At 33.6% G+C, this 25838-nt stretch overlaps 3 protein-coding genes across 4 annotated transcripts in view; all 3 read left to right on the top strand.

Annotated features, from left to right (window-relative positions):
- Nucleotides 1-497: 497 nt before the first annotated feature.
- On the top strand, nt 498-1721 carry LOC134250537 (uncharacterized). Its single transcript, XM_062732899.1, has 2 exons — nt 498-537; nt 763-1721. Exon 2 carries the CDS (start codon nt 837-839, stop codon nt 1719-1721), a length of 885 nt encoding a protein of 294 aa, XP_062588883.1. The 5' UTR covers nt 498-537; nt 763-836.
- Nucleotides 1722-5455: 3734 nt separating this feature from the next.
- Nucleotides 5456-25838, top strand: part of LOC134250536 (uncharacterized) — a 37727-nt gene continuing 17344 nt past the window's right edge. The window contains exons 1-3 of the mRNA XM_062732898.1: nt 5456-5663; nt 21046-21546; nt 25692-25789. Of these exons, the coding sequence (XP_062588882.1) occupies nt 21282-21546; nt 25692-25789 (363 nt within the window). The 5' untranslated portion in view covers nt 5456-5663; nt 21046-21281. The remainder of the gene's footprint in view (nt 5664-21045; nt 21547-25691; nt 25790-25838) is intronic.
- Nucleotides 6220-13252, top strand: LOC134250534 (uncharacterized). Of its 2 annotated transcripts, none has more exons than XM_062732896.1 (9): nt 6220-6667; nt 7732-7993; nt 8243-8423; nt 8665-8750; nt 9095-9232; nt 10177-10823; nt 11009-11148; nt 11349-11530; nt 12315-13252. In XM_062732896.1, the coding sequence occupies exons 1-9, from the start codon at nt 6428-6430 to the stop codon at nt 13121-13123; spliced, it is 2685 nt and encodes an 894-aa protein (XP_062588880.1). In that variant the 5' UTR covers nt 6220-6427; the 3' UTR covers nt 13124-13252. The 2 variants fall into 2 exon arrangements, with proteins under 2 accessions (XP_062588880.1, XP_062588881.1); XM_062732897.1 differs by having other exon boundaries at nt 6515-6667; nt 7732-7866.

Genomic DNA, 25838 nt, shown 5'->3' with positions numbered 1-25838 from the left:
CCCATGTAAGAACTGATTTCTGCTTATTCCTAGACAATGTTCTCAGGTGAGCAGTGTGGCCCATTGGCCTCTTGTTTATATGTCACAACAAACTTTTGATCATGGCTATCTGTAGGGCTAATCATTTCAGAAAATGTGTAATTTATATTTATACATACCTAAATATATAGTTTTATTCCATTGAATAATTTGTAAATATTGATTTCTTAGACAGGTTATATTGTGAACACTTGGAGGCTGCTATCTATTGAGACATCAAAAGGACTCAGTTCCCAATGGAAAGGTATTTAATATGTTTATGTGTATTTTGATACTTTTAAGTTTTTCAGTTTCTTAAATCAAGAACAGTGATACACAAGGCCATCTTTAAAAACTGTTTGGTTGCCTTCTCTCAACGATTTAGTAACTAAAACAGCCCAAATAAAAACTTTTTTGATTTCACATTTGCAGGTGTTTTCGAATAAAGAAAAGAATTTGGTCCTTATCAATTACCCTGTTTTTTATCCCCAGTGAGGAGAGGGCAAGCAAACATATTTTGTAAGGATGGCCTGATCTTAATAATACATGTAAGTAATAATAAACTTATAAAGAGAGGCGTATTCATATAATAAGTAGTAATAAATTTATATGAAATAATTATTTCGCTTTATATAATGCATGTATATATTCAAACTACTGAACAGATTGGGCAGGATGCATACAATATCTGTAAACACCCTTTTATTGATGTAGAAAATTCTAGAACAGTGTTGTAATTTACAGAGAGATCTCCCTGACTGAAATCCACACAGGATTATAAAGTCACAGGAAATAGAAATTAAAGTCTGGTGTCAGTGATGTATACAGCAGTATTACAGAAATCTGTCACAGTGTCTGGTGCTAGTCGGTGTCTTCACATTACCCACGTATCAACAGACCGGGTCTGGATCAGTGATGATAAAGGCAATCTCATCTTAACTAACACAACAGGTGACAGACTAGATCAAGTGACAGATTTAATTCAATCTATATATGAGGGTGGAGTACATACTGTGACTCGGGATAGTGCTGTGATTTATATAGACAGTCACCATAACATCATTAAACTGTCTACAGATAAAGTAAAGACCACAGTGATACCATACACATCACCATGGATACCACTGTGTGTCTACAGCTCCCCCTCCACTGGACACCTGCTGGTCGGGATGTGGAATACTGATACAGAGACAGGCCAGGTAAACCGTTACACTGACACAGGACAACACATACAGACCATACAGCACGACAACACAGGTCAAGAACTGTATGGACATCCTATATACATCACAGAGAACCGCAATGGAGATGTTATTGTGTCTGACTGGCGTGGTTTTGGTGTTGATGCTGTAGTGGTGACAGACAGTAGAGGAAGACATCGCTTCTCCTACACAGGTCCTCCATCAGGATCACGACCACATGGAATCTGTACTGACGCGCTGTCACACATCCTGGTGTGTGATTCTATCACCCACACAGTACATATCATTGACCAGGACGGTCTCTTTCTGACACAGATAGAGACCAAACAACACGGGATAGACTCACCACGGGGCCTGAGTTATGATTGTGATACACAGCTTCTCTGGGTTGGATCATACTACAACGCAGTAAACATTTACAGACTTATCAATGAAGGAGACGATCTGACTGGTGAGTTATACTATTGTATCATTGTGTGTTTTGTTTACATGCATAGGTAATAGGTAACTATGTTTTGTGTACAATGCTACATCTACCATCATCTACAATCATTTATTTATTTAGGAAGACGCATTCAATGTTGTTTATGTGTTATCATGGTTATATTAAACAAAACATTTAAAATGACAAGTCTGTTTACTTTACATCTTTCATTGAATTATAATTTGTCACAATAAATAGCAAGAAATATTTTTAAGATGAGGATGATATACATTAAAAATTGTAGTTTAACTAATACTTTATGGTACAATACTTTTACAATGTTTTAAAAGAGTTTGGCAAAGCAGTGATTTCTAGAAAGACAAAAATGCTTGAATCATTTTACTATATATGTAAAATGTTATCAACATGTAAAACATCCCCTGGAATTAATTTCTTATGTGTGTAGAGCTTAATCAAGTGTATAGATACTGAGATGTATAAGGCCGGAATTAAAAATATCTTTGTTTCCCCTAACCCGACCCTAAATTTTCAAGTTGGGTCGGTAGGTAGGTAAACAATTTTATTTTATGACAGCAGCTTTGAAAATATATTCTAAAATGTAATGGAAATTTACATTTATAAATAAGAAAAGTACAAAAGAAAGTGATTTGTGAACAAAATGCTGAGTATCATACATATGCCGTTTAAAAGCAAACTTCATGATTAATTTATTCACAACTGTAATTTCAATTAGATGAACTTTTGAGATATCTCACTCCAGAGTACATTTATATAAATCGAATAAATAAAGACAAGATTCTCAAATACGCAAAGACTGGACATTCGAGTATATTTTTTCAAACCTTTAATCACCCTCCAGTGCTTATAGACAGTCATTGTACTTTTTTGAGGGCCATTAGATTTGCAGTGGTTCTATATAGCATATTGCTTTGGAGGTAAGACGCAAGTGGCTAATTTTAAGTCGCAGGTTTAAATACCAATGCGGAATGTTGAAAACGATCCTTCAAAAGGGACAATCAGACTTGTCGAAATTTTTTAATTGCTGTCAGACATTTCGTCTGACACGATCGAATGTTTTGTCGGACCAGTCAAACTTTTGTCAGACCAGATACTTGTACGTTATTTTGATGCCGGTAAAATCATATGAATAACAGCACCAAAATCTCGTTTATTATTTTCAATAGCCTTCAATCTAACAAGTTTCCTTTCTTGGGATAGAGAGTCTTGAACATAGACATAAATGACAAGTTTTATGACTTCGCTATAACAAATTTACTTAGATAGCGTCAACATGCTGCGTTATTAAATTTGCAATTACGCTCATTTTTTTCAAATGGTCATCTGGACCGATGTTTTCTTAAATGCTATCGGTCCAGACAAATTTTTACCGGCCTTGCTGACAGGACCGACGGATTTCGACAAGTCTGGACAATAAAAACTTTTGGCCAGTGTCGCAGAAGATGCTGTCTCAAAAGAGATCCCACTGCTTAATGATGCGTAGAATGTTTAAATTTGGAGCAATGGGGAAATGTTCAAATGTTGTCCCAACAAAAGGATTAAAAGCAAAGAAACAACCAATCTTCAAGGGCCTAATTAAATAAAATGACACTGGACGTCTCAGGAAGCTGAATTATGATTTCAAAACTATTTGAAAAGGGTATTAAAACAATATTAAAATGAACCAAAGCGAATCTACAAATGATAAAAATGCTATATAAAACAATGTCATAGTCTTGAAGTTTAACCCGTAAATAAAGGCATGAAAAGTACAACTGAATTATATCTATGAATATGATGACATATTTACAAAAACTCCTATGATTCCATAATGGTATTTAGTAAACATAGGAATATAGATGAATTGGTTATTAGATCAAAACTCAAATTAAATAAAATGCAGTAAAATTGAATGATGTGTTCATTAGGTGGGCCCCTCATTTGCTCATGAGGTTGGCCTTTCCATGTACTTGAAATTCCACAGACAGATTTGTTTGTTCGTTGTTTATTGTCCCCATCTTTCGAAAATTTATTCACTCACATGGAGACGCCAAGATACCTCTTAATTAGTCATGGTAAATTTTATTATCAAATTGTTTCAAGAGTGAAGAATTCTAGCTAGCTAAAGGCATAAGATTGAGACATCGCCGTTGTTTTATAAAGAACTACTTCTATGTAATCATATCTGGGCGCTATTTTGTTTCCATCAAATGCTTGAAAATCACAGTAGAACAATGTCGGCCATTCTGATAAATACTGATTTTGATGAAATTGTATTCTATGAAACTTGGTTGACAATAAAAAAAACTTTAAATCATGTTATTTAAAAATATCTTTTCAGTCAGTGCTTTTTAGTTGGGTCGGTCGCGTTAGGGGAAACAAATGTATTTTTTATTTTGGCCTAAACAATTATCTCTGTCGTTGAATAATAGGTAGACTGGACAAAGAGAGATAACTCTAAATAAACAACACTGTTTTGTTTACATAAATTGACAATGCATATTGTTTAAAATGCTATTGGATTAAAAAACAAAAGAAAAATGTATACATATGATATTTTTATTTACCATATAAATATAGGGGTTTTGAAAAAATATGGTTGTGAATTCTTTTTGTATTTTAATGTAGAAATTTATATGTATAGGATAAGACCAGGGAACACTGTAACACCAGGCTAAGATCTAAAATATGTGTAGAGTGGGTGGAAGTACATGGGTTAGGGATTTGGAAATAAGTTTTTGTAGTAGGTCTTCTTAAAACAAAACATTAGCTGTAAAAGGTTCTTTCTGATAAAATTAACAAGGTCAAAAGGTTACTGTATGGAGGCCAGTTTTGTATGAATGTTCAATTATAAGCTAGGGTGAAATATACTTGTTCCTAGTGGACTAGCTCCTACCTTACATGAGCAGAGGGTAACATCTTATATTTTAAGCTTCTCCATTGGAACTAATGAACCAGTTTCAACCGACTCTGACATAAAGCAATTATTAGTAAAGGGAAACCAAAATTGCAAAATTGTAAATTTTCATCCTCCCAGTGGCCATCTCTCGTGTCTAAGGGAGCTCCTTTAAAGGTAATTTTGTAAAATTACATAAAGTCTAAAATGAATTGAAAACTTTCCCCTCAACTTTTAGAAATTTAACTGATGAACTACATAGAAATAGTGAGTTCAGTGTTCTTGTGATGAAATAGGGGGAGGGGCTCTATTGATTAAACATTTTAACATGTTTAAATACAGAAAACATTATTTCTTAGAAAAAAATCTCTTCTCTACTCTTAGATAGTAAGGAAATAAATAAAGAGTTTAATTAGTAAAGATAAAGGGTGGAGTTCTCAATCTTTCAAAATTGTGTATGTCAAGACCTCTGTAAATGGAATTCTAGTGTTGATCTGAGGCCTTGAGGGTTAAGATGTTTTGAATCTACAGTGAAAATGTTTTATTATGTTTTATTTCCTTGAAAATATTTTACTCTGCCAAAAAGTTCAGTGTAGTAAAGCAGGGTTATATTTTACAGACCTGTGATATTCTTGACCCATTTTGTAAAAAAAAATTGGTTCCAGGGCTTAATTAATATGTGAGTTATTTCCCTTTGCTATTCACTTAGCAACATAGATTCATATTCTTTTAAATTTTGTTTTATTATATTTTTTATCCTTACAGTGCTTTACTATACTCAGATAACTGTTAAGGCCCTTGGACCTTTTGGGTTTTATTCTGTGTTCATCAAATGAAAGAAAAAATGTGATCTGCATATTCTGGTAATTCCAATCATTCTTTTATGTTTTAGATAAAGTTGATGAGTTAAAAACGTTCTTGAGAAAGGAGAAGACAACGGTTTCCCATGCCAGAGGAATACTTGTTGGATGTGCTGAGGCTGGAAAAACAACGTTGCTGAAGAGATTAAGAGGGAAACACCAGAATATCGGTGAAGTTACAGAGTCTACCAGGGGGCTGGAAGTCCATCAACATCTTTTCATTGTTAAAGATGGAAAGTTAGAAGGTAGATAATTTTCTATATTTAGCCATTAAGAATGGACAGGATTTTTGTTGTCAAAATCTCATTTCTTGAATGGTTTTACATCAGATATAAAACCATTCAAGAAATGAGATTTTAAAAAATAGGGTTGAGTATTGCAGAAATGTAATAGGGTGACATGAAAATGTCTATAGATTCTATTGACATTTACATGTCACCATATAACATTTCTGCAATACTCAACCCTATTTTACATAGAATGAAAACCTGTATGTAAACCTGATTTTAAGAGATCAGTAACAATTTTCAGCATACTAATTTTTTTAGCTCACCTGGGGCACATGGCATAGTTTTTCAGGAGTGACAATCGAATGATTCAAACAATTTTACGTCCAAAGTACAATGTATTGCCAAGAACTCCAATTAGTGGATTGTGAAATAAAAATTTAGAAAAAAAGATTCAGCTTTACAATGTGAAGATTTTCAATATAAAATATTTATTTAGAAGAAAATATCGTTTAAATGTAATGTTTTTTGGGATGAGCTCCATGCAGTCAAAAATTGATAAAACTGGTTAAGGATGGATTCTTGTCACGATTTTTTACCTCAAATGAGTCTCCATACATGAGTATGTCGTAAAATTGGAACTCTTTCAATTTACAATAAAACTTAGAAAATTTTAATAAAATATTTACATTTTACAATATAATACATTATTTATGCATTACTAACGAAGGAATTCGCGTAATTGTTTCGGTTTACGACATGCCGCAGTCGTCAAACAACAAATGGAGAGAGGAAGAAGGAGGGGTCGCTTCGTTTCGAAGCGCAGAGAACGACAATACGAGTCTGTTATAAGGGCCAGCAGACAGAGGTGGGAAGGCTTGAAACTTAACGAGTGTCATAGTTATTCACGCAACAATCGAAGTGATTCGGATCCGGGGGATTGTGTAGGCCATGATCGTGACGTTGAACAAGATGCTGAGGACGTTCCAGAAGAGGCTATGGAGATTGTTTATAGCGAAAATGTAGGTCCCCAGTGCTTTGGAGTTGTGGACTGAAGTATATTTTATAGAAAAGATATCAAAGTTTACGCATAATAGGTCTAGTTTCATCACATACACACATGCATTGTTCGCAGATAGTCACGCAGACGATAGAAATCGTAACATTTTTCTATTTAATCTCAATAGCTTTTATTTCATATTTTTTTTGTTTATTTCATAAATGCAAAATATTTATCCAAAATTATTCATTTGAAAATGATAATAGAACATCGTTTACATTATTTTTTACACTAGCTAGGCCACTCTATCATGCGCTATTGTTTACATTCGATTAAAAACTAGGTCGCTTAAATGTATGGTGGCCCATACGGATTACAAATATGTAACCCTTTATGAAAAAAATATCATACATTATAGAAAATAAATTCTTAACTTAAAACTCTTACATGAAATAATAATTTTATTTTTATTTATTTATTCATTTTGAATGAGGATATTACTATTATGAAAGTTTATATTTAAAAAAAATTTATATTTTAACAGCTAGCTGAATCTTGTGACACAAAACCCAGGAACTCTTGAAATAAGAATTTTAAGGAAATATCTTTGAACTTTTTCAACTATCTTATTGAATTAGTTATTAAAAAAATATGATAAGTTAATAATAAATTTAACTACATTTGAAATCAATATTTTTCTTTAAATGCATGTATGCATGTACATATGTGTAGCTCTTTTTCTTATTTACAGAAGTTTATATATTCTTAAAATATAAATAATCAGTATTTAGAAAATTTAAACATGCAGTATTCTTTATATAGATGTCACGAGTCAGGGTAAAAAAATCATATCATATATTTATTGTTATATCTATTCATTAAAATTTATTTAAAATATCTTTAAAATATTTGATTATTTATACATGCATATGTTAATATGAAATAGCAATAAACATGATGAACTGAATAAATAATCAAACTTAGACAAAATACAATATTGGGAAAAACTGTAACTTTAATCTTATGGATAAGATTTTTTTGCAGAAAGAACTGTAAAATATTAATTTTTTTTTTTGTTTTTAAAAGATAAAAGACTCCCCCCGTCTTGAGAGAGAATGGAGATGTGGCCGCCGTATCATTGAACTAGGGGTACTGGCTGATGGTTTGTCTTCCTGCAAAAAATGTGGCCAACCACTTCAGCTTTCCAACTGCCATGGAATCGTAAACTTTGGTCTCTCAGCTATCCTAAAAATCCCTTGTTTGAATACTGCATGTAAGATGGTAAACAATGTACCAACAGGGAAAAGACACAATAAAATTTGGGACGTAAATACCAAATTAGCAGCAGGTCAGTGTTTTCAATATTTGATGCATTAAACATGACAGGCTATTTAAAAAAAAAAAAGGATATTAAAAAGCTTAGAAGGGATTCAAGGTCACCTTTTACTTGGCTTGGTATACATATTTAATAGCTGCAAATTCCAGGGGGGGGGGGAGACTCCCTTCCCAGATCCCTCTAGATTTGCGCATGTACTAATTAATTGACAAGTTAACAGTATCTGATTTAACAGTATTTCATTTTTTTTTTCATGTTCAGCTGTCCAGCACACTGGAATAGGTTTTGACCAAATAAGTGGAATACTGGCTGAGCTGAACATGCCACCCATCAGCAGAACACTGCTCAGTAGTCGACAAGAAGAGATTGGGAAGGCTACTGAAAGTGTTGCTTCTTTATCTCTCCAACAAGCCCTAGAAGAAGAAGTTTTAGCGACAAACATGTAATTTTTTCACAATTTTGATGAAAAGTATATACACATGGATTTAATTGTAGCATTCTTAGATCCAAAAGATAACAAAAGCTTTGTCCAAGCATTTTTCCTAAAACTGCATTAGTATTATTGAGCATTAAACAGAGATAAATTTTACAGAAAACATCAAATGATACATAGCTGTTAGTATAATGAAATTATTTTTCATTTTATAGGAATGTTTATTTATCCATTATATATCTTCCCACAGAAAGAAACAGTCATCCAGCATAAGTGTCAGTGTGGACGGGGGCTGGCAAAAGCGTGGAAGTGGCCGCTCCTATGATAGCCTCACAGGTATATGGATCACTCTTTTGGATTAATGAATATCAAATAATCGCCAGAAAAACATTATAATAGGCTAAGGCATATGCATATTTTATATGGTACATGTATGTATTCATAATTGTTTATAATATGATATTGCTGTACATCAAATAATAATCATGATTATGAGGAATTAATTTCTATTTCTTTTATAACATATTTGATAATGGATATAATTATTTTTGATACTTCTATATATGATTTAGTATTAGCTTTATAGCTTATTGAGCAACTCTATTTTAATGAATTGCAATTGATAATATATATCCAAAATTTATGAATATTGATTTTCATAAGAATTAATTCATGTTTAGGCCATTGCTCAATGATGGGTGCTTGTACAGGAAAAGTCATTGACTACAGTGTTCGCAATAAATCCTGTAAGATTTGTGAAAATGCAGAAAGAAAGAAAACCTCTCCTGCTCCACATGATTGCACAAGAAATTGGACAGGTAATACGTCACTTGGGAACTTCAACAGGTTTTATGTAAATATTTGCATGTAACAGCCATAGCATCAATTCAATGAAAAATATATATATACTTTATGAATTCCTTTTTGTGTAACAGGAAAGGAGAAAATGTATGGCTGGACCGGGAATCGAACCCGGGACCCCTGTAACTCTAGTCAGGTGCTCTACCTACTGAGCTATCCAGGCCGATATCCACGGCCCTAACCATTACATTTGTATCCCTACTCCAAAGGAGAGGGGGATATACCGCTTATCCTTGTGTGTCTGTTGGTCTGTCTTTCCGTATAGCTATCTAGCTGTTCATCAGAAATTTTTGGTTGCAATTTTCAACTACCGGTATTTTTCGCAATTGCTTGAAATTTTAGCAAACTCATTGATTAGGCATGATGTGGTGGCATCCATTTTAGTTGAAATCCGATGTCAACTTCCTGTTTATCTGTGTGTCTGTCCTTACCATACATAACAGATTTTTCGACAGTTTTCTCAACAACTTTTCATTGTATGAATCTTATGTCAATTTCCTCTATCCACGTGTCTTTCCGTAAATGAGCTTGTGTATATTCACATGATACTGTATATCACTAAATTTTCGCGACACCTTATTTTCGCGAGATTGTCATTGACTCTTTGTAAACGAGACATTATTTTCAAGAATATTTGTTATTCCTTTATATAATCAAAAGGAATACATAATGCGTGAGAATTCAATTTTCGCGAATGCATTGTCTCATGAAATTATGCAAAAATTAAGTTATCACAATTAAAAAGTGATTTACAGTAGTGTTAATATTGATATCAGAGTAGGGGTATTACTAGTAAGCATTGGCTTACACAAACTTCTTTTTCAAAATCCGAGGGAGAAGAGATATACTACTTCTTAAGGAAAATTCTGTTTTAAATACTTATGATAAATTGTAATTACAGGAAGCTCAAAGTCCATGGAGCCAGACATGGTGGTAGATATGGTAGAAAGGACGCTAAATAAAGGAGTAAGGATGGAGGCCGTGATAGGGGATGATGATACTACTGCAATATCTCGTATCAACAGTGAATTAGATGCAAACATTAGAAAACAGTCTGACAAGAACCATGTGAAAAAGAATGTTGCAAACTCCTTGTACAATCTTCAGAAAACACATAAAAACCTGTCTACAAAAGTTATCAAGTACATCCAGAAGTGTTTCAATTACATGGTTTCACAGAACCAGGGCAGCCCAAGTGGAATTGAAAAAGGATTGACAGCACTGTCCTCCCATCCTTTTGACAACCATAATGAATGTGATAAAGTTTGGTGTCACCACAAAAGGGATCCAACTAAAAAATTTACATCACTCCCTTATGGTCGACCTTTGGAAAATAAAGATCTGCAGCAAGACTTGGAAGACATCTTTAACAAGTTAAAGAAACATTCCCAGAAATTAGCAAACCTTGGCAGCACCCAACAAAATGAAAGTTTTAATAAAACTGTGGCATCCAAGGCTCCAAAGAATCGTCTTTTTAGCAGGACCATTACCTACAGAGTAGCTGCAAGTGTGGCACAAAAAAATATTGGTCAAGGCTATTTGATGCAAGTAAGCAAATTATACAATTATGGACTTCAGTGTAGTTTATAAGGACTCATGGCAATTGATATTGACTGAAGACACAGAAAGTGATAGTGAACAATTTTAATTACTTTTGTTTCTACCTTAATGGTATACGTTAGAATTTTTTGTAATGAATTTAACATTATGCCTAAAGTTCTTATTCTCTAAAGGTTAACAAGAAAATTGGTATTTCTCCTGGAGCCTATACAAGGAGGTTGGCTGTTTTAAAGGACAGAATTAGGAGACGGAAAAAAGCCCTGTCCATAACCAAAGAAGCAAAAATGAGAAGACTGCACCTAAAAGCAGAGAGGTTTGAATGATATTCTTTACCATTTTAATTATCATATATCCAGTTTGTTTACATTGCAATTAGATTTTTTTTCTAAAATGAAAATTGCAGATGCCATGATGCCAAACCAACCTTTTTACAGTGCCTTTTAAATAATGAGTCTAAAGTATATTGTAACAGAATGCATTTTCTTATACATTTAATACTTTTCTGCTTCTTAGAAAGCAAATGACAGCAGCCAAGGAGATAAGAGAAGGTTCAACTTATTGCTCTGGAATAGCCATGGCCGCCAGTATTGATGCCTGTGAAATACCACCGCCTATAAGTAAAGCATCCTTCCAGCCAGTCGAAAATTTGAGTGATTATCCACAAGTTTACTTTGACCTTGAATCAACAGGACTAGGTTAGTCCTCTAAGAAAACATCCTGGTACACAAAGCCATACACAATCAATTTGATTTATATCAGTTTTCTCTTTAGCCGGGTACCGTTCACGGTAGCTCAGTCGGTAGAGCGCTCGCTCCGTGATCGGGAGGTCGTGAGTTCGCATCTCGGCCGCGACCGACCTAGTCGTTAAAATTGGTAGCAACTGTTCCTTCGCCATGCGCTCGGCACTTTGAAGTGAAAGTTGCGGGTCCTTCGGATGAGACCTTAAAAACCGAGGCCCCGTGTCAGCGGCAGGCGCTGGCACGATAAAGATCCCTCACTGCTCAATGGCCCTGAGTGCCGAGTAAAGGTCAAAATTTGAAGCCCTTCACCGGCATACGGTGACGTCTCCATATGAGTGAAAAATTCTCGAGAGGGACGTTAAACAATATACAATCAATCAATCTTTAGCCGGGCGCTGCTCAGTAGGTGCCTTAAGGTGATCACTGATCAGTTTAGCTGACTCCATCTGTCCATCCAAAATCACTTTTTAAGAGCAACTTTAATTCTTACCCCTTGGCTTATTCTTGCTTTCAAACTTCACAGAGTGCCCATGGGTACTGTGTATCTAATAAGCTAAACTGTACATTAAAAAGTATCAATGTAAAGAATAAGGATGCTGATAAATTTAACTGTTATAAAATGATACTTTCTATTCTATTGTTTATTTGAATTTGTATGACAATAGTAAATTTATAGGTGATTATAATCTTGTGGAGACATTCTCTCACTGATAAATGATAACTATGTTTAATATTTCAGCCAGAAGCTCATACATCACCCAAATTGCTGCTGTATGTGGGTCGGACATGTTTTCCCAGTACATTTTACCACAGGTCCCAATCACAGACAAGGCCACAGAAATTACTGGATTAAGAGTTTTGGGTGGGAAAATGTTTCATGGTGATGAGGAAGTAAATGCTGTTCCTTTGGTGGCTGCTGTTGATGCACTACTGAATTTTTTCACAAAATTCCAGTCAAAAATTATCTTAGTTGGACATAATGTGAAGTCCTTTGACTGTCATATTTTTATAAATTCTCTACAGAATTGTTGTAAAACCCAGGAAATTGGTAACTGTGTTGCAGGGTTTGTTGACACAAAACAGCTGTTCAAAGTATTTGATCCCAATGTGAGTTCATTTTCATTACCAAATTTGTACAAGCATTATATTGGTGAAACGTACAAGGCTCATGATGCACTAGAGGATGTTTTAGCACTACAAAAGCTAGTTATTTCTGTAGGTGTGGATTTAGATGATCCAAAGTATTTTTCTTCTTCGTTCACATTTTCAAATGCAGTTGATAGCTATTTTTATAGTTCTGAAGTGCGCAAGAATTTACCTTCATTAGAGCATTTGATTTCAGAGAAGATAGTCAGTAGACACATTGCAAACAGGATTGCAGGGAGTGGACTTTGTTTTAGATTTTTACAACTTGCATATAACAGAGACTGTAAAGATGGAATATACCATCTCCTTTCTGAAATTGTGAAAAAAGGTCCACGTGTTACAAAATCTTTTAAAATATGTTCATCTTTAAACAGATATTTTGCATCAAAATGTGAAAGCTAAGTTTCAGTGACTCAGCTACATGTCCATTTACTGTAAAATCTTTTCATTATTGGCATTACTTGTGAACATGCATGTCCATTTGATTTCATTCTGATCCTTGTAGTTGTAGTTATACAAAGTTATTTCCATATCAAAGGAGATTTCCACTTAAGTATAGTAGCTTGGTCCCCTTTTTCGCCCGTATTTTACAGAAAATACTTGAGGATATGGTATTATTTTTATTTTCATGGTGTATATCAAAGTATTTCTGATTAAATTTTTTTACAATCATTATTATTGACTTTGAGTATCAAGAAATAAAAGCCAATTTTCAACACCTATCGCACATACAAATTCCGGAACATTTTCTTTCGATAAGAGTACGGTTTCTCTATTACATACACATGGGCGGAGACATTTAAATCTGGTACTATAAAAGGAAGGCTGCGAAAAGGAAGACATGGTTGGCTAGCCGTAGCGTGAGATAAGAAATAATTAACAATGACCGGGTTAGAATATTATTCAATAAGCTTGAATTTCACTTGCACTATTCGTTTTCTTCTTAATTTGGCGTGGGCGAGGGGCCTTCTTTTTGCATGTTCTTTGGGGTATTTTTGGTCTGAAAATCCCCTAATCATTTTTTTTTATCTTAAATCTATAAATGCATCTATCAAATATATTAACCACCATTAGTTTTCTTCCATATGACAGTTTAAAAAGTAAAAGCGATCGAATAATAAATTACGATAAATACACACAGAAATACACTTCCTTTCCTTTTGTAAAGGGGGAGGGGGGCTGAGAAAAAAAGCAATAATCCTGAACAGAAGTTTGATAAAGCAAAAAAAAAAGGGTAAGCTCTTACAAACTTGAAAAAAATCGATTATGTAGGAGTGGGAATCAAACTATTACCCATTTTAATTTGAAAAATAAAACAGCAATTTCAATGTATGTTTATTCCTATCGCACCAGCCTAAATGCTTAAGAAATTTTTTTTGAGGGGGGGAGGGGGTTGAAGAACTCAGATTTATCTCTGAAAAGAAGGGGTCATCCCTCCTACTGATACTGATGCCTAGTATGTATATATATTTCTTAATTTTGCTCTAAATTCTACAATGAATATTCCAATTCACTAGATATGTTTAACATATACACAGCGTGTACAAATCGCGTAATATAAATGTGTTTAATCTCTTCAAAAACGGTTGTTGAAAAATAGAAACATAATCATTATGCTTCATAAGAATTCTTAATAATAGATATCACAATATCGGTAAATGAAAGAACCACGAACGATAGTATTGTTCTCCCGCCTAGCTTTAAGTCAATTTCAAAAGTTAACATATTTGAATGATTTTCAGAATTCTTATAGATATTTATATGAATTTTCATAAAACGTTACTTGTTTGGGATACCAAGGAAAGATAACTCTATAATTATGGTAAAACTTAAGTATTTCACTATAGAAGTCAATGGAAAACGGAAAATATTTTTAAAACATCTTTCCCCCCCATGAAACAAAAATTCCTTTTTACAGGTAATATAGACTGTCATTTTACAAATTTATGCCAAAGCTTTTTGTGTTTCACGGGGGGGGGGGGGAATATATGTTTATAGACAAAAAACGAAAAAAATGTTGACTTTTCACCAATTCTAAAGCTATTTACAACTAAATAATTGTATTTTAATAATCTATATATGTTTTATTTATTTGTGTACATCATAAGAAAAGATATGAAATACATTTAATCATATTTAAGACTATTTCAAAATAAAGTGATTCTGGAAAATTCGATTTCACAAGAAAATATCGTCTACCCCCCTTTTTTAAGGAGCTGAAATTAATGATCATTTAGTATTTAGAGCTTGAATTAAAATGATTAATCAATTATCATAGATCTGTTCTTTGTACTAAACGAAGATTTTATGGCCAAATTGCCTTTAAAATTGAATTCAGAGGGTGCAAAATGTAGGCGGGAATCAAGAGTTAGAGTACGTGGTTCTTCAAACTCAGTATTCATCTACTTAGTTGCATTAATACATTCAAAGTTTTTCTGAGTTTATATGCACCCCAAAACGTGAAAACTAAAGAGTAAGCTATAAGGTTGCTTTGAACAGTCTTTTTCGCAAGAAATTGATTTAATGTGTATTTATATACATCTACTCGTATATTATTGTGTTGATGGCAATGCCCAGGAAAACTGCAATTATAAATAAATACATGTTTGAGAATAAAAATATGTCCATGAAAATCATCATTTGAAATTTAACATGAGTGATATTCTTCGATGTCTATAATTACTTGTTTTGAATTTTAATAAATAAAAGCTGGTGACTGCACTTCTCAAATACGAGCTACATGTGTTGCTTCCTGGAGAAAACACGCTTTCCGGAGGTATTTATTCACCTGTGGCGGAATGGAATCACGTGACATATTATCTATTCTTAGCAGGTCAACAAGAGGTTAATCTTATGTAAATGTACTCACCAAACAGATTCAAAATCATGCTACTTTTAAGTAAAACACATAGAGCGCAACGTTGTTCAACAAAGATATTTTCACACAATCTGTATAAATATGATATATATATTATATTATATTTCAATCTCGACTTTGAACAAATCTGCGCTCGATGTTTACGAAAGCCGAGAAGTAGGTACCTGTCACAAATTTCTTTTGTTATTCATGAAAATCAAAGGACCCCACCTTCAAAACACAGCTTTGCGTGTTGTCTAGATCAATTATTTGACATTTTTTAACGTTGACGCAAATACTACAGACATTAGAGAATAATATGATTTACTTTTTAAGTTTTTTAATGAAAGTTTAAAATTTGACGAGTAACCGGGGACCACAGATAATGCCATATTGAGACTTCTTCTTTAGGGAAACTTTTCAATAGAATTATTCATTTCAGGTTGCTACTTAATTTTATGAAGGATAATTGTATAATTTACAAATTTATTATTGTGTTTTATTATGTAAATGATTGTATGATGTATGCATAGCCTCAAGTTCTAGATACAGGGTATTGTATTGAATTGTAAGAACAATCGTTGATTCTCATAGGTTGCGCCTTTGACAATTATAATATTGTAATTGTGTTTGTGCCGATAAATACTTTTATTATATATATACATGATACTTCTATGATATAATTTAAAATCAATGTACATTATAGCATAAAGGTTTGGCTTTACTTGCAAAAACATATATGTATTTCGATTTAGAGCTTTTTGAATACTTTTTTGGGGGTTAATGAAGTCGATATATTTTATATCAGAGGAAATTCGGATTGAAATTTTAAAGTTTAATGGAAACATGGCATTATTTTCAACAATATTTATCATATCACATTTCATAAAAATTGTATTATCCAACAACTTGTATTGTCTTTTGAATTATTAGCATAATATATGATATATTGACAGCATATTGTCTTTGTTCAAAATTTGTTCAAAATTTTTAAAATGAGGAAATTCGAGCTAACCTGGTAATTTAATTAATAAGAATACCCCCTGAATTCTGTGCTGTAAATGATTTATTTAATATCTATCTTTCATATGGATGTAAAAAAAAGAAATTCTGAATATATGATTTTAGTAAAAAAAATCAATGAAAAAGAATGATTGTCAAAGGCTAAAATACCATTTTATAAAGATTGCAGAGGAAATTCGGAATAAATATTTTTGTGATTTATGATCAAAAGTTTATTATTTTTTTACTTTAGTACATTGCTTTAACATAGAACTTAGGACTTTCATTGCTATGTCATATCTAATTATCTCTTATTTTCTAAAACATCAATTTCAAAGTAACGTATTGATTTTTTTTAATTCTACAGGAAGAAAAAATCTATTTTTAGCCTTGACTTTTCAGATGACCTTCAAGAAAAAACAAGGATGATGACCCTATAATTTTTTCTTGTCATTTAAATGTGCATATCTTAAATTGTTTCCATGCTTGATTTCATTATTTTCTGAATATATAAAATATGAAAAGAATCCATTGTTTAGCAAGGTATTCCACTACGATTTTTTACTTGTCTGTCCTTATGAATTCTACAATGAACAATCTTGCATTGTATTCAATAACAAATTTGCCCCATCCAACAGAGGATTCCTATCCACATCGCGAAAGAGTTCCCCTAAGTTAAGTAATGACTGCGATATAAAGTAATCCAATATAAAGTGAGCTGGCCCCACATTCGCAGATCCAGGATAAACTTTAGTCCTTTATAATATGAATGAGAATATCCTGTTCTTTTCACGACCAGTACTTTGTTGATACCAAATAATATTTCATCGAATTAGCAATAATACTTCATTTTTAGCTCTACTGGTCAGAGACCAGAAGAGCTTATGCGATAGTAATGCGTCCGTCGTCCGTCCGTCTGTCTGTCTGTCCGTCTGTAAACAATTTTTCAAAACGCTACTCCTCCTACAATTTTAGTTTGATTTCAGTATAACTTAACACAAGAAGACTACACTAAGATACATAAAATATTGCATCGGTTTTTGATTTTGATGAACGGTGTTGCCTTGGTTACTAAAAATAGAATTTTCTGTGAAATTCCTTTAAAACTCTACTCCTTCTACAGTTTTGGTCTGATTTCAGTATAACTTGGCACACAAGTAGATAACACTAAGATACATAGAATAGTGCATCGGTTTTTGATTTCGATGAATGGTGTTGCCATGGTTACTAAAAATAGAATTTTCTGTGAAATTCCTTTAAAACGCTACTCCTTCTACAGTTTTTGTCTGATTTCAATATAACTTGGTACACAAGTAGACTACACTAAGATACATAGAATAGTGCATCGGTTTTTGATTTCGATAAAAGATGTTGCCATGGTTACTAAAAATAGAATTTTCTGTAAAATTCCTTAAAACGCTACTCCTTTTACAGTTTTTGTCTGATTTCAATATACCTTGGTACACAAGTAGACTAGACTAAGATACATAAAATAGTGCATCGTATCTTGATTTAGATGAACAGTGTTGCCATGATTACTAAAAATAGAATTTTCTGTGAAATTCCTTTAAAATGCTACTCCTTCTACAGTTTTGGTCTGATTTCAATATAACTTGGCACACAAGTAGACTACACTAAGATACATAGAAAGTGCATTGGTTTTTGATATCGATGAACGGTATTGCTATGGTTACTCAAAATAGAATTTTCTATGGAATTCTTTAAAAATGCTACTCCTTCTACAGTTTTTGTCTGATTTCAAAATAAGTTGGCACACAAGTAGACTACACAAAGATACATAAAATTGTGCAATGGTTTTTGATAAGTACAAACCAGTAGAGCTACAGTCTCGACAGAGACTTCTGGTTGATAGCTTATCATACTTCAGAAATTTTTGTTCGGTTTCAGCTGGTTGGGGCTCTAATGAATTTATAAATGTAGTGAAAATGCATGAATTCTTTGAAAAATTTCTCTTCTGCTCCTGGGTATTAAGCTGATTAACTAAGTTCATAGTAAAAAGAAGGAAAAGTGTCTATTTTTCCAAAATAATGAATTTCATGGGCCCCTGGGTCAGGGGTTCCATGGAGGGTGGGCTGGGGCTTATGCCCCTCTTTGAAAAATGGAGGGTATATTGTTTTGCTGCTGTCTGTTGATTAGTCTGCCTGTCGATCCATCATCTGTTTCCTTCCTTTTTTCGCAGTTTTTACATACATTGAAATAAAATTTTATATACAAATTGATCATAAGAATTTCTAGGTCAGGTTCTGTTTGGAATACAATTAAGCAATTTTGGATTGAGTTATGCACCTTGGACTTAAAAAAATTCCAATTATTTGGGGGAGAAGCAGCGTAAGTGTTTTACAAACATCTCGTGTTTATTATCTCCTGAAAAAAAAGATTTTTAAACGTTCTACTCTGCTCCTGGGTATTATGCAGATGCAGCAAATACATATTTATGATAGAGAAAAGTTTCTCTTCTCAAATTGTGAATTTCTTGGTCTCTGGGTCAAGGGCAGGGTTTTTTTAGGGGTCGTAGGGGGCCTGTATAAGGCCCCATTCCCAATGGTTAAAAGTATGTGTTTTTCCCAATTTCATTGTAGAAAATTTAAGACCTAGAAAAAACCCTGAAGGGTTCCATGTGTGTTTGTGCGGGGAAGGGGGGGGGTTCATATATTATTTTCTGAATAAAAATTAAATGCTATTGAAATATTTTTTCCACTGCTCCTTGGTATACGTATTATTTAAATAAACTCAATACATACATATAGTTATGATGAGACTCCTGAAGGGCTCCTGAACTTGCAATTAATTGATTAATTAGCAAATATGCATAAACCCTTTGAAAATTCCTCCTCTGCCCCCGAGTTTTAAGCAAACAAACTAAACAATGTTAAATGCAACTATCTATCTATATATATATATATATATATATATATATATATATATATATATATATATATATATATATATATATATATATATATATACAATCCTCTAAAAAACTAATGTCCAAATAACTGTATCTCACTTCCATTCTCAATGACCGTGTAGTGTAGGACAGCGTTGTGAGAATTCCATCGGCATCGAAAGCAAGTTTTTTTAACTTGCCTAGATAGCCGAGCGGTCTAACACGCTGTTCCTGCACTGCTAGGAGACAGATTCCGTAGGTCGAGAGTTCAACCCCGGGCTGGGGCGGAAGTGAGTATCCTTGTAAAAGTGAATTTCTATGTGCTTTCTATATTAAGATTTCTTCACTTAGGGCAGCTATATTAGTTAAGAGTTGTTGTAATTTGTGCTTTATAAATAAAATTAATTTCATCACAACATGTATTGGTAACAATCCTCTAAAAAAACTAATGTCCAAATAACTGTATCTCACTTCCATTCTCAATGACCGTGTAGTGTAGGACAGCGTTGTGAGAATTCCATCGGCATGGAAAGCAAGTTTTTTAACTTGCCTAGATAGCCGAGCGGTCTAACACGCTGTTCCTGCACTGCTAGGAGACAGATTCCGTAGGTCGAGAGTTCAACCCCGGGCTGGGGCGGAAGTGAGTATCCTTGTAAAAGTGAATTTCTATGTGCTTTCTATATTAATATTTCTTCACTTAGGGCAGTTATATTAGTTAAGAGTTGTTGTAATTTGTGCTTTATAAATAAAATTAATTTCATCACAACATGTATTGGTAACAATCCTCTAAAAAAACTAATGTCCAAATAACTGTATCTCACTTCCATTCTCAATGACCGTGTAGTGTAGGACAGCGTTGTGAGAATTCCATCGGCATCGAAAGCAAGTTTTTTAACTTGCCTAGATAGCCGAGCGGTCTAACACGCTGTTCCTGCACTGCTAGGAGACAGATTCCGTAGGTCGAGAGTTCAACCCCGGGCTGGGGCGGAAGTGAGTATCCTTGTAAAAGTGAATTTCTATGTGCTTTCTATATATATATATATATATATATATATATATATATATATATATATATATATTAAGAAACAAAATGAAAATAAGAGTTTGGTTTAAATGAGCAAAACATGCTCAAAATCAGATTCTTCCCTGGAAAAGAGTGACCTAATGATTATTTCTATGATTAAAAAAATTGTACTTGTATGAATGATTTGCATAATGTTTTGCAATGGGGTGTTAGAGTCGCTAGTAAAAGATATATGGAAGACAAAAGATTAGATACACTTGTTTTATACTTTATCAAAGTGGGCAGAGAGCAAATGTGTCTTATTGTCATAAGTGACAAGTGGCCAAAAGCCACGTTGTATACCAAAGTGTGCGTGTTCTGAATTGCAGCACCAGGCAAATGCCAAAACGTATTTGTAAAAATTGAATTGTATTTACACACAATAGACAAGTGTCAATTTTATATTGTGCATTCGTTTTTATCCCTGTAAGATTTCGGAAAAACCAGTATAATGCAAGGGAATTTTTACTATATATCAATTTCTTCTTTTACAGTGGCTGATGATGACTCACCATTGAAGTCATTTATCAGGATAAACGCTGCAGATTTGAAACCAGACCCGGGCAGTGAAACTGACATCTCCGACACAAATGAACAAGAAGACAATTTGGAGCAAGGAAGTACTGATAAAAACTCTGAAGTAGTTTATAGCCGAGAAGAAAAGAAAGAAGAGAACGTTGAGAGGTCCATTTCTCCAGCTGAAGGCAAAGAACAGAATACAGTTGAGACAATGGCCAGTGTTCTCTCCTCAGAAGCACAAGAAATGTTGAAGGATGAAATTTTCCAAAAAATCTTGTCTGAAAAAGAAAAATTCCCAACTGTAAGCTTGCTGGATTTTGCTGGGCAGTTAGCATATTATGCTTGTCACCAAATTTACGTAACACCAAAGGCCTTCTTTATTCTTGTGCTGGACATGACTAAGAAGTTTGAAGATGTTGTGGATAAAGAGAAAGATAACCAAGAAGGATCAATCTTTTCCGTTTGGACTTACAGAGGTAAGACACTTATAAAATGTCAGATGTTTTAAGGTAGTTACCAGTATTAAGTTTACGCATCCATTTGTAGTTTTGTTCATCGACAATACACATTCATTTATCATTTTGTTTAGTAGCGTGTTTCATTGAAATTGGTCTAGTGGTTCTTGAGTAGAAGATGAAATTGTGAAAACTATTACAACAACAACAATGACAAACAACGGACAATTTTTTTATCAGAAAAACTGACCATGACCCTAGATGATTCTCACAAGTTCAAGGTCATTAGCAGAAAATATTTAAATCCTTGTCCAGGCCATATCTTTGTAATGGAGAATAACTGGGAGCTCATACTTGATACAAACTTTAATTTGCTTGTCATGATCTGCGGGTGTGTTCTGACCTTGAACATTGTCTGTTTCAGCGAGTTTAAGGTCACCAGCAAAAAACGGTTTATTAAGCTTGTTCAGGTTAAAACTTTGTAATGAAATTTCATTGGAAGATCATTTTTGATACACAGACTATTAACTATCCATGGATGTTCATGTGCTTGACCCAAGGTTAATAAAACAAATTCAAGATCACTGGTTAAAAAAAATTTTTAAGATTCACAAGAGGTCTATGATTTTCTAAAGGATAAATTTTTCATTTCTGTATTTTACCTACAGAGTACCAGACTGTGTCCGTTTTAGCAAAGGTTTTTTTTTATTTCAAGGTCAATTATTCAAAATTTAAATAAAAACTTTTAAAAAGATTGTATGGGGATAATTTTTTGTGAACTTGCAAACATTACCTTAAGTTCAAAATTGATTTTTATATCTATGAAAACCTTTGACCTCTTTCTGTGGTCTAATTATCTGGGCCATTATTTACATAATTTGAATCTCAGAACGTACTCCTAAGCAAAATCATAAAAGTTTCATGTACTGTTATGTTTTATTTAAAAAATAACAACCAATGAAATTTGACTTTCTGATATTAAAATTAATCAGTTAATGCTAACTGGGGTTCAACAATCAAATGGGGTTATTTTGTGTGAGATGACGATGCCATTGGATAATCATTTGTGATGGGTATAATTTCATGTCAGTTGTGGTGGGTATAGGTTCATTTCGTTGGATGTGACCCATAAATTGTCCGTCAGTAGCCAGGAAGGCCGCTAGGTTAAGGACTCCCAAATGCAAAGGACAGTCTATGCAGATCTTCCGGCAAACGATTATGACATCATGGTGAAACCGTACAAATGAATCGGCGAATAAATAATAATTTTTTTTTTCTTACACTCTTGTAGACTGTGATTTCTCATAATTATTGAAAACATAAATTGATGTTTAACTTATCTTGTCATTATAACTCGACTATTTAAATGTAAAATCAAAGCCAACTTGATCCTGCTATACTGACAGTGATGACATCATAGACTAGTTTGACATGCAATTTCTCTGTACTTGAGACGCAGATCCGGCTATTATTGCAATTTGTAAACATGAAAAAACAAATTAAGGGTGATCTGACTAAAATTGAGTCATATTTTGAATACATTACTCAATTTTTCACAGTATTAATTAAATTTATAATAGATAGGTCTCTTATAAAGCCGCAGTCATGCACTTAAACATACTACAATCACAGGCACAATCCCTCGAAAATCTCAAGAGTTTAACCATATCCACTTAACTATAAATTATGATATTTTATACACATGTAGCTACATGTGTATAAAATATCATAATTTATTATTGACCCTACTATTTTCAAAAGTGCTTGGAGTAAGTTGTGCACTGTTGGTTTTTTCGTAATTTTACATTATTTCAATGCGTATAATGCAAATTTACGAAGTTTATCAAAAGATAGCTAAATTTAAAATAATTCCTTGGCATGGGGAAGTTGCTCCCAGCACTTTTCAGGTTAAGGAATGTGTCTTAAAGGAAGAGCAATTAATTTCATAGTGAAAATCACTTTTACCGAAGTCGGTTGAGACCCCATATATGCATATGTTTTAGTACAATTCCCATTAAAAGGAAGCTTATGCTAAGAGAAAAGATATCAACATTATATTGATTTTCTTGGAATATTTTAAGGCATATTACCTATGAGCAGCCTTAACCTAGTTACGAATGATGAATCTGTTTTCAGAGGGTTTAACCATTGAAATGGACTTAACTTGTCTTCATTTGCTATTTGCCTTTAGAAGTACACTGCACTTTGATACATTTTTTTTAACAAAAGAGTTGTCATGTCAAACGGAAGAAGAAGATATGTAAATTTTTATTTTTCAAAAATTTAAATATTGCTCATTTCATAGTTCATATTCTATTTAATAATTATTGATGGGTTTACAAAATATTAAGTCATATTCATGTAATTCTGCTAGACTATTGTAAAACCAAAAGTAAAAGTATTGATTGAAGGTCTTTTACTTTCCATGTTTTTAGGTCACCTGAGTAAACTCAGGTGACCTATTGCTATCTGTTTTTGTCCGTCGTCGTGCGTCGTTTGTCGTTCGTCGTGCGTCGTGTGTTAAATTTTGAACATTTTCAGCTTCTCTGCAACCACTCAACCAATTTCCACCAAATTTTACACAAAGCATCCATGGGTGAAGGGGAACAAATATTGTGAATTTCATGGTCCTTGCCCCCCTGGGGCCTGTGGGGTGGGGCCAAAACCACTACAATTAGTGCAATCTTTAAAAATCTTCTTCTTTACTCCTGGACATCAAGCAGTCAAACTGTTAGCATGAATGTAATGACCATTGAGTCCTCTACCAAAATTGTGAAATTCATGGCCCCAGAGTCAGGGGTTCTAGTGTAAGGGGGGAGGGCTCTATTGATCATATAGAGAAAATGCAGAATTTGTTTGAAAATCTTCTTCTCTGCTCTTGGGTATTAAATAAACTAATTGAAGACATAATTATGATGAGAAAGAATGCCTTTGCAAAATTGTGAAATTCATGGCTCCAGGGTCAGGGTTCTAGTGTAAAGGGGGGGGGGGCTCTATTGATTATATAGAGAAAATGCAGAAATTGTTTGAAAGTCTTCTTCTCTGCTGCTTGGTATTCAACGAATTAACTAAGTTTATAGTTATGATGAGCAAGAATGCTTCTTCCAAAATTGTGAATTATATGGCCCCAGGGTCAGGAGTTCCGGTGTTAGGGTGGGGCTCTATTGATTATATAGTGAAAAATCATTAATTTTTTGAAAATCTCCTTCTCTACTCCTGAGTATTAAATAAATTAAAAAAAGATATAGTTATGATGAGGAAGAATGCCTCTTCCAAAATTGTGAATTATATGGCCCCAGGGTCAGGGGTTTTGGTGTTAGGGTGGGGCAGCTGGGGTGGGGCTTCATTGATTATAGAGAGAAAATACATTATTTCTTTTAAAATCTTCTTCTCTGTTCCTGAGTATTAAATAAACTCAATAAGTACATAGTCATGATGAAGAAGAATGCCTTTGTGAATTTTATGGCCCCAGGGTCAGGGGTTCATTTGTTAGGGCGGGGCTCTATTGGTTATATAGAGAAAATGCAAAAATTGTTTGAAAATCTTCTTCTCTGCTCTTGGGGATTTAGCAGATGAACTACCTATATAGCTATGATAAGCAAGGGCCATTCTTCCTGAATTGTGAATTTCCACACCCCTGGGTCAGGGGTACCATAGAGGGTGGTGGGGGGCTCTACTTATATACTGAAAATGAATTAATTGATTGAAACCTTCTACTTTGTATTAATCAAATATTTTTGATAAGCAAGGGTACCTTTACCAAAATTGTGAAATGTGTGGACCAAGGGTCAGGGGTTCATGTATGGTAGTGGCACTATATTGATTATTGCTGAATATTACTAATTAGTCGAAATGCATTTTTTGTTCCCCTACTCTGTCTGTGGGTATTAAGTAACCAAACTAAACATGCTAAGTGTATAGTTATGATGTCTTTTTCAAAATTGTGAATGCCATGGTGTCTAGTTCATTTGGTGTCTAGTTTAAAACATGAACCAATGTCAATCATTGTAAAGTTGTTGCATGATGCTCAGGTGGCCTATAAGGCCCATGGGCCTCTTGTTAATATAAAGCAGTAGAGATACACACTTACCAGAGACACAGACCTGTTTGTTTTTATTAGGGTGCTAAGTTGTTCTTTTAGTTTACCGAATTTTGTTTTCTTTTAGATTACTTGAAGTTTTGGATAACCTCAATCAAGACATTTGGAGGCAAAAAGGCACCACTGTTTCTTGTTGCCACACACACAGAAACAAAATCTACAGATGTAAGTACTCAGGCTTATAGAAATGTGAATCACAAAAAATAACTGAAAC

Source organism: Saccostrea cucullata, unplaced genomic scaffold (genome assembly GCF_032062105.1).
Source record: "Saccostrea cucullata isolate Sc308-1 unplaced genomic scaffold, CSIRO_AGI_Scuc_v1 ctg4223, whole genome shotgun sequence".
NCBI lineage: Eukaryota > Metazoa > Mollusca > Bivalvia > Ostreida > Ostreidae > Saccostrea > Saccostrea cuccullata.
The sequence above is the reverse complement of the archived record's forward strand: the minus strand, read 5'-3'. Positions and strand labels throughout refer to the sequence as shown.

Bases quoted from the DNA above. Each gene is read 5' to 3' on its own strand.
- LOC134250537 (XM_062732899.1), top strand. From the start codon at position 837: ATGTATACAGCAGTATTACAGAAATCTGTCACAGTGTCTGGTGCTAGT.
- LOC134250534 (XM_062732896.1), top strand. From the start codon at position 6,428: ATGGAGAGAGGAAGAAGGAGGGGTCGCTTCGTTTCGAAGCGCAGAGAA. The intron at 7,994-8,242 runs GTCAGTGTTTTC...TTTCATGTTCAG, and splicing joins AAATACCAAATTAGCAGCAG to CTGTCCAGCACACTGGAATA. The intron at 11,149-11,348 runs GTTTGAATGATA...TCTGCTTCTTAG, and splicing joins CTGCACCTAAAAGCAGAGAG to AAAGCAAATGACAGCAGCCA.